Source organism: Corythoichthys intestinalis, chromosome 1, assembly GCF_030265065.1.
Source record: "Corythoichthys intestinalis isolate RoL2023-P3 chromosome 1, ASM3026506v1, whole genome shotgun sequence".
NCBI lineage: Eukaryota > Metazoa > Chordata > Actinopteri > Syngnathiformes > Syngnathidae > Corythoichthys > Corythoichthys intestinalis.
This window is the reverse complement of record NC_080395.1, coordinates 2,796,252-2,810,792: the sequence shown is the minus strand read 5'-3', so window position 1 is coordinate 2,810,792 and position 14,541 is coordinate 2,796,252. Positions and strand designations below refer to the sequence as shown.

Genomic DNA, 14,541 nt, shown 5'->3' with positions numbered 1-14,541 from the left:
TGGACGTGCATAGCCGTCAATGATATAGCCTGACATTGTTGCTAGATGAATGTCAGTGCACTGTAATGCTAAGTGTATGGTCAAAAATCACAGCCAGACATATTTTCTGCCATTTAAAATGAATGGAAAATTTGGACGTGCATAGCTGTCAATAGCATGGACGTGCATGGCTTTTAAAACTGCCATATACCCCTCCCAATCTGCGACAAACCAAAATCCAGTTTGCCAACTATTAAAAAAAAAAAAGCCTCTTGGCAAAATCCATTTTGCCACATTTCAAAAAAATGCCTGATGGCAAAAAATGCCACATGGAAAAATCCATTTTGCCACATGGGAAAAAGAATGCCATATGGCAAAAAAATGCTACCTCCTCCCCAAAAAATGCGACAAACCAAAATCTATTTTACCACCGACCAAAATAAAAGCCACATTTCAAAATCCATTTTGCCACATGACAAAAAAATGCCACATGGCAGAATCCATTTTGCCACATGGCAAAAAAATGCTACATAGCAAGATCCATTTTGCCACATGGCAAAAAGAATGCTATATGGCAAAAAAATGCCACATGGCAAAAAGATGCTACATAGCAAAATCAATTTTGCCACATGGCAAAAAGAATGCCTTATGGCAAAAAGAATGCCATATGGCAAAAAAATGCCACCCCCCCAAAATGTGACGAACCGAAATCTATTTTGCCACCTACCAAAAAAATGCCACATGACAAAATTCATTTTGCCACATGATAAAAAAATGCTACATTGCAAAAAAACAAATGCCACATGTCAAAAAATGCCACATGGCAAAATCCATTTTGCCTCATGGCAAAAAAAATGCCAAATGGTAAAAAAAAAAAAATGCCACATGGCCAATTCGATTTTGCCGCGTGGCAAAAAGAATGCCACATGGCAAAATCCATTTTGCCACACGTCAAAAAAATGCCACAAGGCAATAAAATGCCATGTGGCAAAATCCATTTTGCCACACGGCAAAAAAATGCTACATAGCAAAATCAATTTTGCCACATGGCAAAAAGAATGCCTTATGGCAAAAAGAATGCCATATGGCAAAAAAAATGCCACCCCCCCAAAATGTGACGAACCGAAATCTATTTTGCCACCTACCAAAAAAATGCCACATGACAAAATTCATTTTGCCACATGATAAAAAAATGCTACATTGCAAAAAAACAAATGCCACATGTCAAAAAATGCCACATGGCAAAATCCATTTTGCCTCATGGCAAAAAAAATGCCAAATGGTAAAAAAAAAAAATGCCACATGGCCAATTCGATTTTGCCGCGTGGCAAAAAGAATGCCACATGGCAAAATCCATTTTGCCACACGTCAAAAAAATGCCACAAGGCAATAAAATGCCATGTGGCAAAATCCATTTTGCCACACGGCAAAAAAATGCTACATAGCAAAATCAATTTTGCCACATGGCAAAAAGAATGCAATATGGCAAAAAAAAATGCCACATGGCAAAATCCATTTTGCCACATAGCAAAAAGATGCTACATAGCAAAATCAATTTTGCCACATGGCAAAAAGAATGCCTTATGGCAAAAAGAATGCCATATGGCAAAAAATGCCACCCCCCCAAAATGCTACGAACCGAAATCTATTTTGCCACCTACCAAAAAAATGCCACATGACAAAATTCATTTTGCCACATGACAAAAAAATGCTACATTGCAAAAAAACAAATGCCACATGTCAAAAAATGCCACATGGCAAAATCCATTTTGCCACATTGCAAAAAAATGCCTGATGGCAAAAAATGCCACATGGAAAAATCCATTTTGCCACATGGAAAAAAGAATGCCATATGGCAAAAAAATGCTACCTCCTCCCCAAAAAATGCGACAAACCAAAATCTATTTTACCACCTACCAAAATAAAAGCCACATTTCAAAATCCATTTTGCCACATGACAAAAAAATGCCACATGGCAGAATCCATTTTGCCACATGTCAAAAAAATGCCACAAGGCAATAAAATGCCACACAGCAAAATCCATTTTGCCACATGGCAAAAAAATGCTACATAGCAAGATCCATTTTGCCACATGGCAAAAAGAATGCTATATGGCAAAAAAATGCCACATGGCAAAATCCATTTTACCACATGGCAAAAAGATGCTACATAGCAAAATCAATTTTGCCACATGGCAAAAAGAATGCCTTATGGCAAAAAGAATGCCATATGGCAAAAAATGCCACCCCCCCCAAAATGTGACGAACCGAAATCTATTTTGCCACCTACCAAAAAAATGCCACATGACAAAATTCATTTTGCCACATGACAAAAAAATGCTACATTGCAAAAAAACAAATGCCACATGTCAAAAAATGCCACATGGCAAAATCCATTTTGCCTCATGGCAAAAAAAATGCCAAATGGTAAAAAAAAATGCCACATGGCCAATTCGATTTTGCCGCGTGGCAAAAAGAATGCCACATGTCAAAATCCATTTTGCCACATGGCAAAAAGATGCTACATGGCAAAAAAATGCCACATGGCAAAATCCATTTTGCCACATGGCAAATACCACTTTTGGTTCTCAGCCCTGCTGCCATCGGGTCCCTTGATTTTGGGTCACTTGGAAATCAATAGGAGTGAATAGATGTTTTTGTGCTATTGAAACAATTGGCATAAATGGCCACTCAAAATGAATGGGTATGTTTTTGGCAAAAAAAAACTGGGGCATGGAGGACCCAAATGCAGGGGAAACGGGAAGACGAGGCAAGGTGGTGTTTAACTCAAAAAAATGTTTTAATCATCGTAACAAACTAAAACACCGAGTACAAACAAAAAGACAAGGTTCAAACAGAAATCCGGAGTTGTACCGAAAACTGTGGATCAAAACTTACTTCATCAAAACAGAGGGCTTGGACAGGATATCGACATTGAGTAGAGGACAGACGGCACATGGGGAGCTTAAATACAGACATGGGGTAAAGAGACAATGAGACACAGGTGGTTGATACAAGAGGCAGCGGATTGGTCCAGACACAAGGAGCAGGCCACGACAGGTGAAATCAATGGGTAATCACATGGAGAAGAAACACACGGGCAAAACTCAACTCAAGGCCTGACAGAACGTTGTCGGTCAAGCGGTTTTGGTTTGGAACAAAATGCTTTTGAAGAAAGAAAAACAACAGAATCTGGATGGCAGCTTTTGCCTTACATGTAAAGTTTCAATGTAAAAAGCAGTTGAACTAGTTCATCTACCCCCGTCAATGGCAGCTGATGTGTTGAATATGTTTAAAGCGTGTGGGAGGAGTAAAAGTATTTCCCCAAAATGTTTTGAAACACTCCCCCCGCTCGCAGATTTTCAACGGCCGAGTCTGCAAACGTGATAAACAGGGTTGGCCGTCCGCACAAAGTAATCAGGTTTTTGCAAATGTGTTCATTTAAAAGAAGCCCACCACCTTTTTCCCCTCTTTCTTCTCCACTCAGAGCTAATAGACGGGACCCCCACGCTGAAAATCAACCACGGTTCCGACACGGCGGTGCTACAGTTGCCAGGCAACGTCAACGTGGCAGACAGGCGCTGGCATCGGCTGGACGTCCGCAGCAACGGCGAGGTTAGTCGCTCCCTGAACACTGCCTAAAACGGGATAAAGATGTCCGTGTGACTTTTTCGGCCGCCTGCTTTGAAGTGAAGTAGTAGACGTCCAATCCATTTGAAGTGGGAGGCTGGCAGCGAATGTTAACGTCCATGGAAGCCAATGGTTTTCATAATAAATATTGTCATTTATTCAGTTTCGTATATTAAATAATAATAATAATATAATTATTATTTTTCTATATTTTTAAAATATTTTTTCTATTCTTGCAATAATATTAATAATTTAATTTCTAATTAATTTAATAATTTAAATAATATATTAATTTAAAAAAGAATAATTTGTATTTTTTTATCCTATTTCTATGGATATAATAAAACAATTAATAATTTGTTAATCATAAATAATGAAATTTTGTATATTTTTGTAATTTTTCTGTGTATGTGATAATAATACTTAATAATAACATATTTATAGTATATATCAATAGAATTTTGAATGTTTTTACATTTTTTATATTATAAATATTAAAATATCTTAGTATCATTATAATAACATTCTATATTATACAATAATATATATATTATAATCATTATAATATCTAAATGATAAATTAATAGTAAAATGATATAAAAATGTATATTTTCATATATTTTCTGTGTAATAAAAATATAAAATAATAATAATAAAATAATGTATATGTAATTTTTTTTCTATTTTTGTAATATAACAATAATTTGTTGATCATACATAATGTAATTTTGTATATTTTTTTATGTTATAATAATCATAATATCTTAGAATCATGATAACATTATACATTAGATATTTATATTATAAGTGTTAATATTTAAATAATATATAAATACTGAATAATAATATAATAATCTATATTTTTTTGTATTTTCTATATGAGTAATAAAACAATATTTAATAATAATATATTAATAATGAGTTATTAAATTGTACAGTTGTTATCTTATGCTCTATGTATGTATTATAACAATTTCTAATTGTTAATCATAAATAATAATGTAATTTTGTACTTTTTTAAATACTTTTTCTATGTAGGTAATAATAATAATAATATGTTTAATAATAATTCATTAATAGTATATAATAATATAAATTCATATATTTTTTATATTTTTGTATATTATGACAATTAAAATGTGTCAGTATCATAATAATAACATTATATAATTATTATATTATATATTATATTATATATAGAGTCTTGTCAGTCGTGTTATCAGTTGGATATCGGGCGTTCTCTGGTGTTCCTTGTTGTGGTTACAGAGCGTCCCGCCATTTGTTCTGGACTGTCCGGGTGAACTGATTGCGAGTCAGTTGCATAATGCAGACGTTGGGCTTCCGTGATAAGAAGTCGTGGGATAACTGCTGTTTATTTTATATTGGGTGTGTTAGAGTTATAAAAACAGTCGATCGGTAAATTCGAGAAAAGATATTATTCCCTGATCGATTATATCAAGTGCGTCAGAATAATGCAAACAGTTAGACGGTACCTACGAGAAAAGGTACATCTCCTTCAGCAGCATTTGCGTAGCATTCGCGTTAGCATTTGCTTTAGCATGACGAGCATCCCTTTAAACTGCCACTTGTTTACATCTCGTCATGACATCTTGCTGGCTTTAATTTAGGGCTGTCAAACGATTACAATTTTTAATCGAGTTAATCACAGCTTAAAAATTAATTAATTGTAATTAATCGCAATTGCTTTCACTAAATGATACTGTAGCGACTTAACTGTTCCGCCCAAATGCATGATGGGCAAGCATGACTGTCAGTGGTTGCTGCAAATGGTATAGAGTATGTTCTGTGTTATGCTAAGTTAAGCATGTTAAGAAAAACATCGTCTTCTGTGAGAGATAGGAATATTATTTTTGTTGTGCTTTCACTAAATGATACTGTAGCGACTTAACTGTTCCGCCCCAAGGCATGATGGGAAATTGGGCAAGCATGACTGTCAGTGGTGGCTGCAAATGGTATACAGTGTAGGACTGTCAAACGATTAAAAATTTTAATCAAGTTAATTACAGCTTAAAAATTAATTGATGGTAATTAATCGCAATTCAAATCATGTATAAAATATGCCAAATTTTTCTGTAAATTATTGTTGGAATGGAAAGATAAAACACAAGACGGATATATACATTCAACATACGGTACATAAGTACTGTATTTGTTTTATTATAACAATAAATCAACAAGATAGCATGAACATTATTAACATTCTCTTAAAGCGATCAATGGATAGAAAGACTTGTAGTTCTTAAAAGATAAATGTTAGTACAAGTTATATACATTTTTATATTAAAACCCCCTCTTAATGTTTTCTTTTTATTAAAATTTGTAAAATTTTCAATCAAAAAATAAACTAGTAGCTCGCCATTGTTGATGTCAGTAATTACACCATTCTCACTCATGGTACTGACCCATAAAATCAGTTAGCCAGCAAAGGGCGCCAAACACCAAAAAACAAGTAACAAGCAGACATTACATTGTACTGTCATTTTAACCTGTTTGAGCGGGGCATGTGCGTTAATTGCGCCAAATATTTTAATGTGATTAACTTAAAAAAATTAATTACCGCCCATTAACGCGATAAATTTGATAGCACTACTTTAAGTATTTGAAAATAACGTCATGCTTTTGTCGAGTCCGTCATAAAAAGAAGTACTGCGTTCATTTGACACAAGATCCTGACTGAGACAGGTGTTATATTTGCGTGTTTGTTTTTCCTTTTCCTAAAAAAGAAGATCAAGGATGTTGAACTCGATCCTGTATAAATTGCCATGAACTAAACACGCAAAAGGGAAAATATATTCACGGCAAACATTCATTTTATTTCAGTGTCAAAGTTGAACGTATTGAAGCGTCCTTATTTGAGACGGATTCTTTTCTGCCGAAAAAAGGCCATTTGCACATGGCAAAAAAATGCTACATGGAAAAATTCATTTTGCCACATGGCATAAAAAAAATGCCACACGGTAGAAAAAATGCCATATGGTCAATTCAATTTTGCCGCATGGCAAAAAGAATGCTACCTGGCAAAAAAATGCCACATGGAAAAATCAATTTTGCCACATGGCAAAAAAAATGCCACATTGCAAAAAAAATGCCACAAGACAAAATCCATTTTCCCACATGGCAATAAAATGCTACATGGCAAAATCCATTTTTCCACGGCAAAAAAATGCCACATGGCAAAATCCATTTTGCCACATGGCAAAAAGAATGCCATATATCCATTTTGCCACATGGCAAAAAGAATGCCATATGGCAAAAATTGCCACATGGCAAAATCCATTTTGCCACATGGCAAATACCACTTCTCGGCCATGCTGCCACTGTGTTCATTGGCCACAAGACGCTGACTGAGACAGGTGTTATATTTGTGTGTTTGGTTTTTATTTTCTTTAAAAATTCTAAGAAGATCAAGGATGTTGAACTCGATCCTGTATAAATTGCCATGAACTAAACACGCAAAAGGGAAAATATATTCACGGCAAACATTCGTTTTATTTCGATGTCAAAGTTGAACGTATTGAAGAGTCCTTATTTGAGACATGATTCTTTTCTGCCGGCTGGCTTTCAAAACAGTCGATTGAATTTGCCACAATACTAAAGACTTTGCGGTAGACACGACAAGAACACGACTGAAGGAAACATTTGAGAAAGTTGAGTTTTATTTACTTTGTCCCGTTGGGTTGCGTCAAATCTTAGTTAACGAGTTGAATTCCAACATTGTGTCTTCTGTGCGGCTGTTTTTCAAAGAAAAGTGGAGGAAAAAAATGCAGATTATCTCATGTCAAAGGTTGACTATGCTGATGAAATACATTTACGTGAATAACAAAGATTGGCAGTTGTTAAGGAACAAAAGGTTTGTTGGGAAAAAGTTAAAGGTAGAAGACGGCATTCAAAAAATATATACGTATATATTATGCATACTTTTTGATCCTCAATCTTTATATTTTTATGGCATCTTGATGTATTAAACTGTCATTATTTTTAACTACTTCTAAAATGATAATTCATTTGTACTTGTACTTTTTATCGATTAAAATCATGACTTCCTCACTCACTTATGTAGTTTTTTTTTGTGTCGAAAAATATTCAACAAAACTTAATTATGCATGTTTACTGCAAAGCCAAGAACATAAAGTGGTATTTGGTATAGGGCAAAATGGCTTTGGCATGTGGCAGCTTTTTTGGAATATGACTAAATGGCTTTGGTATATGCCTTTTTTTTTATTTATTTATTTATTTATTTTTGGTATACGGAAAACTGGCTTTTGGTATATGACATTTTCTGACATATGGCAGTTTTTTTTGTATTTGGCAAAATGACGCTTGGTATAGAGCAGTTCTTTGGCATATGGCAAAATGGCTTTTTGTACATGGCAGTTTTTCGGTATATGGAAAAATGGCTTTTGGCTGGGGATTTTTTTATGTATGGCAGGGTTTTTTTTGCATTTGACAAAATGACGTTTGATAGATGGCAGTTTTTTGACATATGGCAAAATGGCTATTTGCATATGGCAGTTTTTTTGGTATATGGAAAAATGGCTTTTGGCATACAGCATTTTTTGACACATGGCAGTTTTTAGGGGGGCATTTCACAAAATGGCTTTTTGGTATATGGCAGTTTTTTGGTCTATGGCAAAATGGCTTTGGAATAAGGCAGTTTTTTGGTAGATGGCAAAATGGCTTCGGTATATGGTAGTTTTTGGAATATGGCAAAATAGAATTGGGTGTGTGGCAGTTCTTTTGGTATATGGCAAAATGTCTTTTGGCATATGGCAGTTTTTTTAGGGTATGGCAAAATGGCTTTTGACATACAACATTTTTTGACACATGGCAGAAGTTTTTTTTTTTCTTGGTAAATGTCAAAATGGCTTTCGACATACAACTTTTTTGTCACATGGCAGTTTTTTGGGCATTTCACAAAATGGCTTTTTTGGTATATGGCAAAATGGCTTTGCATATGGCAGTTTTTTTTGGTATATGGCAAAATGGCTTTGGCCTATGGCAGGTTTTTTGACATATGGAAAATGTCTTTTGGGATATGGCAGTTTTTGTTTTTTTTTAGCAAATGGCAAAATGGCTTTTAGTATATGGAAGCTTTTTTGTTTATCGCAAAATTGCTTTTGGCATATGGCAGTTTTCTGGCATGTGGTAGTTTCTTTAGCATATGGCAAAAATGCTTTTTTGCATATGGCAGTTTTGTGTCATATGGCAAAATGGCTTTTAGTATACGTTTTTTGACACATGGCAGTTTTTTGGGCATTTCACAAAATGGCTCTATGTATGTGGCAGTTTTTTGGTATATGGCAAAATGGCTTTGGCGTATGGTATTTTTTTGGTATATGCCAAAATGGCTTTGGCATATGGCAGGTTTTTTGACATATGTCTTTTGGTATATGGCAGTTTTTTGGTACATGGCAAAATGGCATTTGGTGTGTGGCAGTTTTTTTAGCATATGGCAAAATGGCTTTTAAACGTATGGACGTTTTTTTTTGTTTTGTTTTGTCATGGCAAAATCGCTTTTGGCATACGGCATTTTTTTGGGGAATGTGGTAGTTTTTTAGGCATTTGGCAAAATGGATTTTGCTATATGGCAGTTGTTGTTTTTTTTGGGCCAATTGCATTTTTTGAATAGTATGAATATTCACTCATTTTGAATAGCAGAAAAACATAAGGTTGATATTTGGCCACAGTTCTTTATGTATATTAAAACATATATAAATATTCAATCAATAAAAATTATGTCAATACAGATCCTAAATAATTAAATGTGATGAGCTATCACAAAATAATCAATTAAAAAAAACATATTAATCAATAATTGAAAACAAACACAGCTCTATTAAATAAATGAAATTTTAATGAACAACAAACATCTTTCATTAAAAGATTCATTCGAAATGAGTTAGAATTGCAATTACCGAAAAATATTGTTAAAGCGCAGCGGTTATAATTATTAGGGCATTTCATTATTTGAAGATTGAAATGTGGAATTGCCTTGATCCGTGCTTAATTCTGTCACGGGTCGGGCTGGGCCAGACCTGAAATAGAAGTGAAGCACAACTTCAGCCTCGGGGGCTTCTTCCTCACTCCTCCACGTAATTACGTCCAAAATCCCCGAGAGTGCTTCAAACATGACAGTAATAATAGTCGCGGAAGTGAACTTGGGGGCTCAAATTCAAGCTACAATCTTTACTCGTCGTCCATTTTTCTACGGCAACCCACGCTCTCATATTGGCTGGAATCCATTTGCGAGGAATAATGACTTCGAAATCATTTCATTCCAGGTATTTGCCTCTCCAGAAGCTTTTTTAATCACCTCAGCCTCAGCGTGAAAGCGACCTCTTGTCACATTCCCAACCAGGAGCCACATGACTACAGTTAAATTCAAACAAACATATATGGTACTCATATGACAAATAAATTATTTCCTCAAATTGCCCCAAAAAATTACAAGCAGAAATTTGGGTATGCCATAAAATCATCAGAAAGTGACCTAAATTTAACAAAAAGTGACCAAATATCCACAAAAAGTGAGCTGAAAATACCGCAAAATCAACAAGTAGTGACCAATGAACAGGAAGTGACCCGTAATTGCCGTTAAACCAACAGGAAATGGTCCAAAATGTACATGAAGTGGCTTGGGTATGCCACAAAATCATCAGAATCTGACCTAAAATTAACATGATGTGACCTTGAAAGACCCCAAAATAAACAATAAGTGACCAATGAAGAGGAAGTGACCCATAAATGCTCAATAAAAAACAAGAAATGATACAAAATGTACAGGAAGTGACTTGGGTATGCCACAAAATCATCCGAGACTAACATTAAATCAACAGAAAGTGACCAGAAAACACAAAGATTGACATGGTAAGGCTCCAAATCAACAATAAGTAACCAATGAACAACAAGTGACCCATAGATTCCCTAAAATAAACAGGGAATGATTCTAAATGTACAGGAAGTGACTTGGGTATGCCACAAAATCATCACAATGTAACCTGAAACCAACAAGATGGTACTTGGAAAGGCCCCAAAATCAACAAAGAGTAACCAATGAAGAGGACGTGACCTGTAAATGCTCTAAAATCAACAGAAAACGGTCCTAAATGTACAAGAAGTGACTTGGGTATGCCACAAAATCATCAGATTCTGACCTAAAATTAACAAGATGACCAAATATCCACAAAAAAGTGAGCTGAAAATACCCCAAAATAAACAATAAGTGACCAATGAAGAGGAAGTGACCCATAAATGCTCTATAATAAACAGCAAATGATCCAAAATGTACAGGAAGCGACTTGGGTATGCCACAAAGTCATCAGAGAGTAACATTAAATCAACAGAAAGTGACCAGAAAACACAAAGATTGACATGGTGAGGCTCCAAATCAACAATAAGTAACCAATGAACAACAAGTGACCCATAGATTCCTTAAAATAAACAGGAAATGATTCTAAATGTACAGGAAGTGACTTGGGTATGCCACAAAATCATCACAATGTAACCTGAAACCAACAAGATGGTACTTGGAAAGGCCCCAAAATCAACAAAGAGTAACCAATGAAGAGGACGTGACCTGTAAATGCTCTAAAATCAACAGAAAACGGTCCTAAATGTACAAGAAGTGACTTGGGTATGCCACAAAATCATTACAAAGTGACCTAAAATCAACGGAAAGCGACCAAAATTCCATAGAAAGCGACCTGGAAATGGCCCAAAATCAACAAGGAACAGGAATTGACTTGTAAATGCCCTAAAATCAACACGAAACGATCCAAAATGTTGAGGAAGTGACTTGGGCATAACACAAAATCATCAAAAAGTGTACAAAATTGACAGAAAGCGACCTGGAAATGCCCCAAAATCAACAAGGAAAGACCAATGAACAGGAAGTGACCTGTAAATGCAAAATCAAAATAAAATCATCCGGAAACGATCCAAAATTGTCTGAGGAAGTGACTTGGGTACACTGAAAAAATAATCAGAAAGTGACCTAAAATCCACAGAAAGTGACCCGAGAAGGCTCCAAATGATTAGAAGTGAACCAAAAAGACACAAAATCAACAGGCAGTGATCAATGAACAGGAAGTGACCCGTAAATGCTCTAAAATCAATAGGAAATCCCCCCCCAAAAAATCATCAGAAAGTAACCAGAAATCCACAGAAAGTGAGGTGGAATGGGCCCAGAATGTACGGGCAGGAAATGATCCAAAATGTTCAAGATGTGACCTGGGTATACCACAAAATCAACAGAAAGTGACCAAAATTCCATAGAAAGCGACCTGGAAATGCCCCAAGATCTACAAGGCGTGACCAATGAGCAGGAAGTGAACCGAAAAGGCCCAAAATCAACAAGGAGTGACCAATGAACAGGAAGCGAACAGTATATGCCTTAAAATCAATAATAAATGATCCAAAATGTTTAGGAAGTGACTGGGGTATACAACAAAATCAACAGAAACTGACCAAAAATACACAGAAAGTGACCCGAAAAGGCCCAAAATCCACAAGGGTTGACAAATGAACAGGAAGTGACCCATAAATGCCCTGAAATCAACAGGAAATTATCCAAAATGTTCAGGAAGTGACCGGGGTATACCACAAAATCAACATAAAGTGACCAAAAATCCACAGAAAGTGACCTGTATATGCCCCAAAATCAACAAGGAGTGACCAATGAAATGGACGTGACCCGTAAATACTCTGAAATCAACAGGAAATTATCCAAAATGTTCAGAAGTGACTTGGGTATACAAAAAAAAATCAACTGAAAGTGACCAAAAATCCACAGAAAATGACCTGGAAATTCCCCAAAATCAAAAATGAGTGACCAATGAACAGGGAGTAACCCGTAAATGCCCTAAAATTATGAAAATGAAGTGACTTGGGTATACCAAAAAATCATCAGAAAGTGACCTGAGAATGCCCAAATTCCAAAGAACTGACCCATGAACAGGAAGTGACCCATAAATGCCCTAAAATCAACAGGAAATGATCCAAAATGTTCAGGAAGTGACTTGGGTATACCACAAAATCATCTGAAAGTAACCTAAAATCAACATAAAGTGACCAAAAATGCATAGAACGCAACCTGAAAATGCCCCAAAATCTACAAGGAGTGACCAATGAACAGAAGGTGACCCGTAAATGCCCTGAAATCAACAGAAAATTATCCAAAATGTTAAGGAAGGGACTTGGGTATACCACAAAATAACCTCAAATCAACAGAAAGCAACCAAACAAAATCCATAGAAAGAGGCCTGGAAATGCCCTAAAAACTACAAGAAGTGACCAATGAGCAGAAGGTGACCTGTAAATGCCCCCAAATTAACAGGAAGTGATCCAAAATGTTTAGGCAGTGACTGGGGTATACAACAAAATCATCAGCAAGTGATCAAAAATCCATAGAAAGAGACCTGGAAATGCCCCAAAATCTACAAAGAGTGAACAATGAGCAGGTAGTGACCCGTAAATGCCCTAAAATCAACAGAAAATTATCCAAAATTGTCTGATGAAGTGACATGGGTATATAAAAGAAAGTGACAAAAAATCCACAGAAAGTGACGTGGAAATGCCCCAAAATCTACAAAGAGTGACCAATGAGCAGGAAGTGACCCGTAAATGCCCTAAAATCAACAGGAAATTATCCAAAATTGTCTAAGGAAGTGACTCGGGTACACAAAAAAATCATCAGAAAGTGATCTAAAATCCACAGAAAGTGACCCGAGGAGGCCCCAAATCATCTAGAAGTGACCCATGAACAGGAATTGGCCCTTGAACGCCCTAAAATTTACAGGAAATCATTCAAAATGGTCTAGAAGTGGCTTGGGTATTCCACAAAATCATCAGAAAGTGACCAAAAATCCAAAGAAAGTGACCTAGAAATGCTCCAAAATTAACAAAGAGTGACCAATGAACAGAAAGTGACCCGTAAATGCCCTGAAATCAACAGGAAATTATCCAAAATGTTCAGGAAGTGACTTGGGTATACCACAAAATGACCTAAAATCAACAGAAAGTGACAAAAAAATCCACAGAAAGCGACATGGAAATGCCCCAAAATCTACAAAGAGTGACCAATGAGCAAGAAGTGACCTGTAAATGCCCTAAAAATCAACAGGAAATGATCCAAAATTGTCTAAGGAAGTGACTCGGGTACACAAAAAAATCATCAGAAAGTGACCTAAAATCCACAGAAAGTGACCCGAGAAGGCCCCAAATCTTCTAGAAGTGACCCATGAACAGGAATTGGCCTTTGACTGCCCTAAAATCAACAGGAAATTATCCAAAATGGTCTAGGAGTGGCTTGGGTGTACCACAAAATCATCAGAAAGTGACCAAAAATCCATAGAAAGCGACCTGGAAATGCTCCAAAATTAACAAGGAGTGATCAGTGAACAGGAAGTGACCTGTAACTGCCCTAAAATCAACAGGAAATGATCCAAAATGTACAGGAAGTGCTTGGGCATGCCATAAATTAAACGGAAAGTGACCAAAAATCAACAGAACGTGACCCAAAGTACCCTAAAATGTACAAGGAAGTGACTCTTAATGAAGTCATTGCCTGCCAATGGCATAAAATGTCAGAAGGAAATTGTAATAATTTCAGCATCGATATATTTTTCCACTTCAAATGAATCAGACGTCTATCACTGTCAACGGCGCCGATATCTAATCATCCACCGCCAACCCAAGGGCTCAAATGACTTACTTGAAAATAAGCACGAAGAAAAATGCCCTCTGCCACCATTTGGTCCCTTCAAAGCCGTCTTTGATCGGCCGAAAGCAACTCCTCGTCACATTCGCGGCCAAGAAGAATTCAATTATCGTCCAATCGAGTCACGTGACGGGCGGGCCGCCAGCAGCTGTTCACCTCCGAGGACGAACGTCGCGCCACCCGGCCTCATTTTCT

General features: G+C 36.2%; 1 protein-coding gene across 1 annotated transcript in view; it reads left to right on the top strand.

Annotated features, from left to right (window-relative positions):
• Nucleotides 1–14,541, top strand: part of si:ch211-186j3.6 (neural-cadherin) — a 689,510-nt gene that overhangs the window by 559,487 nt on the left and 115,482 nt on the right. Inside the window, exon 29 of the mRNA XM_057844439.1 lies at nucleotides 3,466–3,593. Coding sequence (XP_057700422.1) covers nucleotides 3,466–3,593 — 128 coding nt within the window. The remainder of the gene's footprint in view (nucleotides 1–3,465; nucleotides 3,594–14,541) is intronic.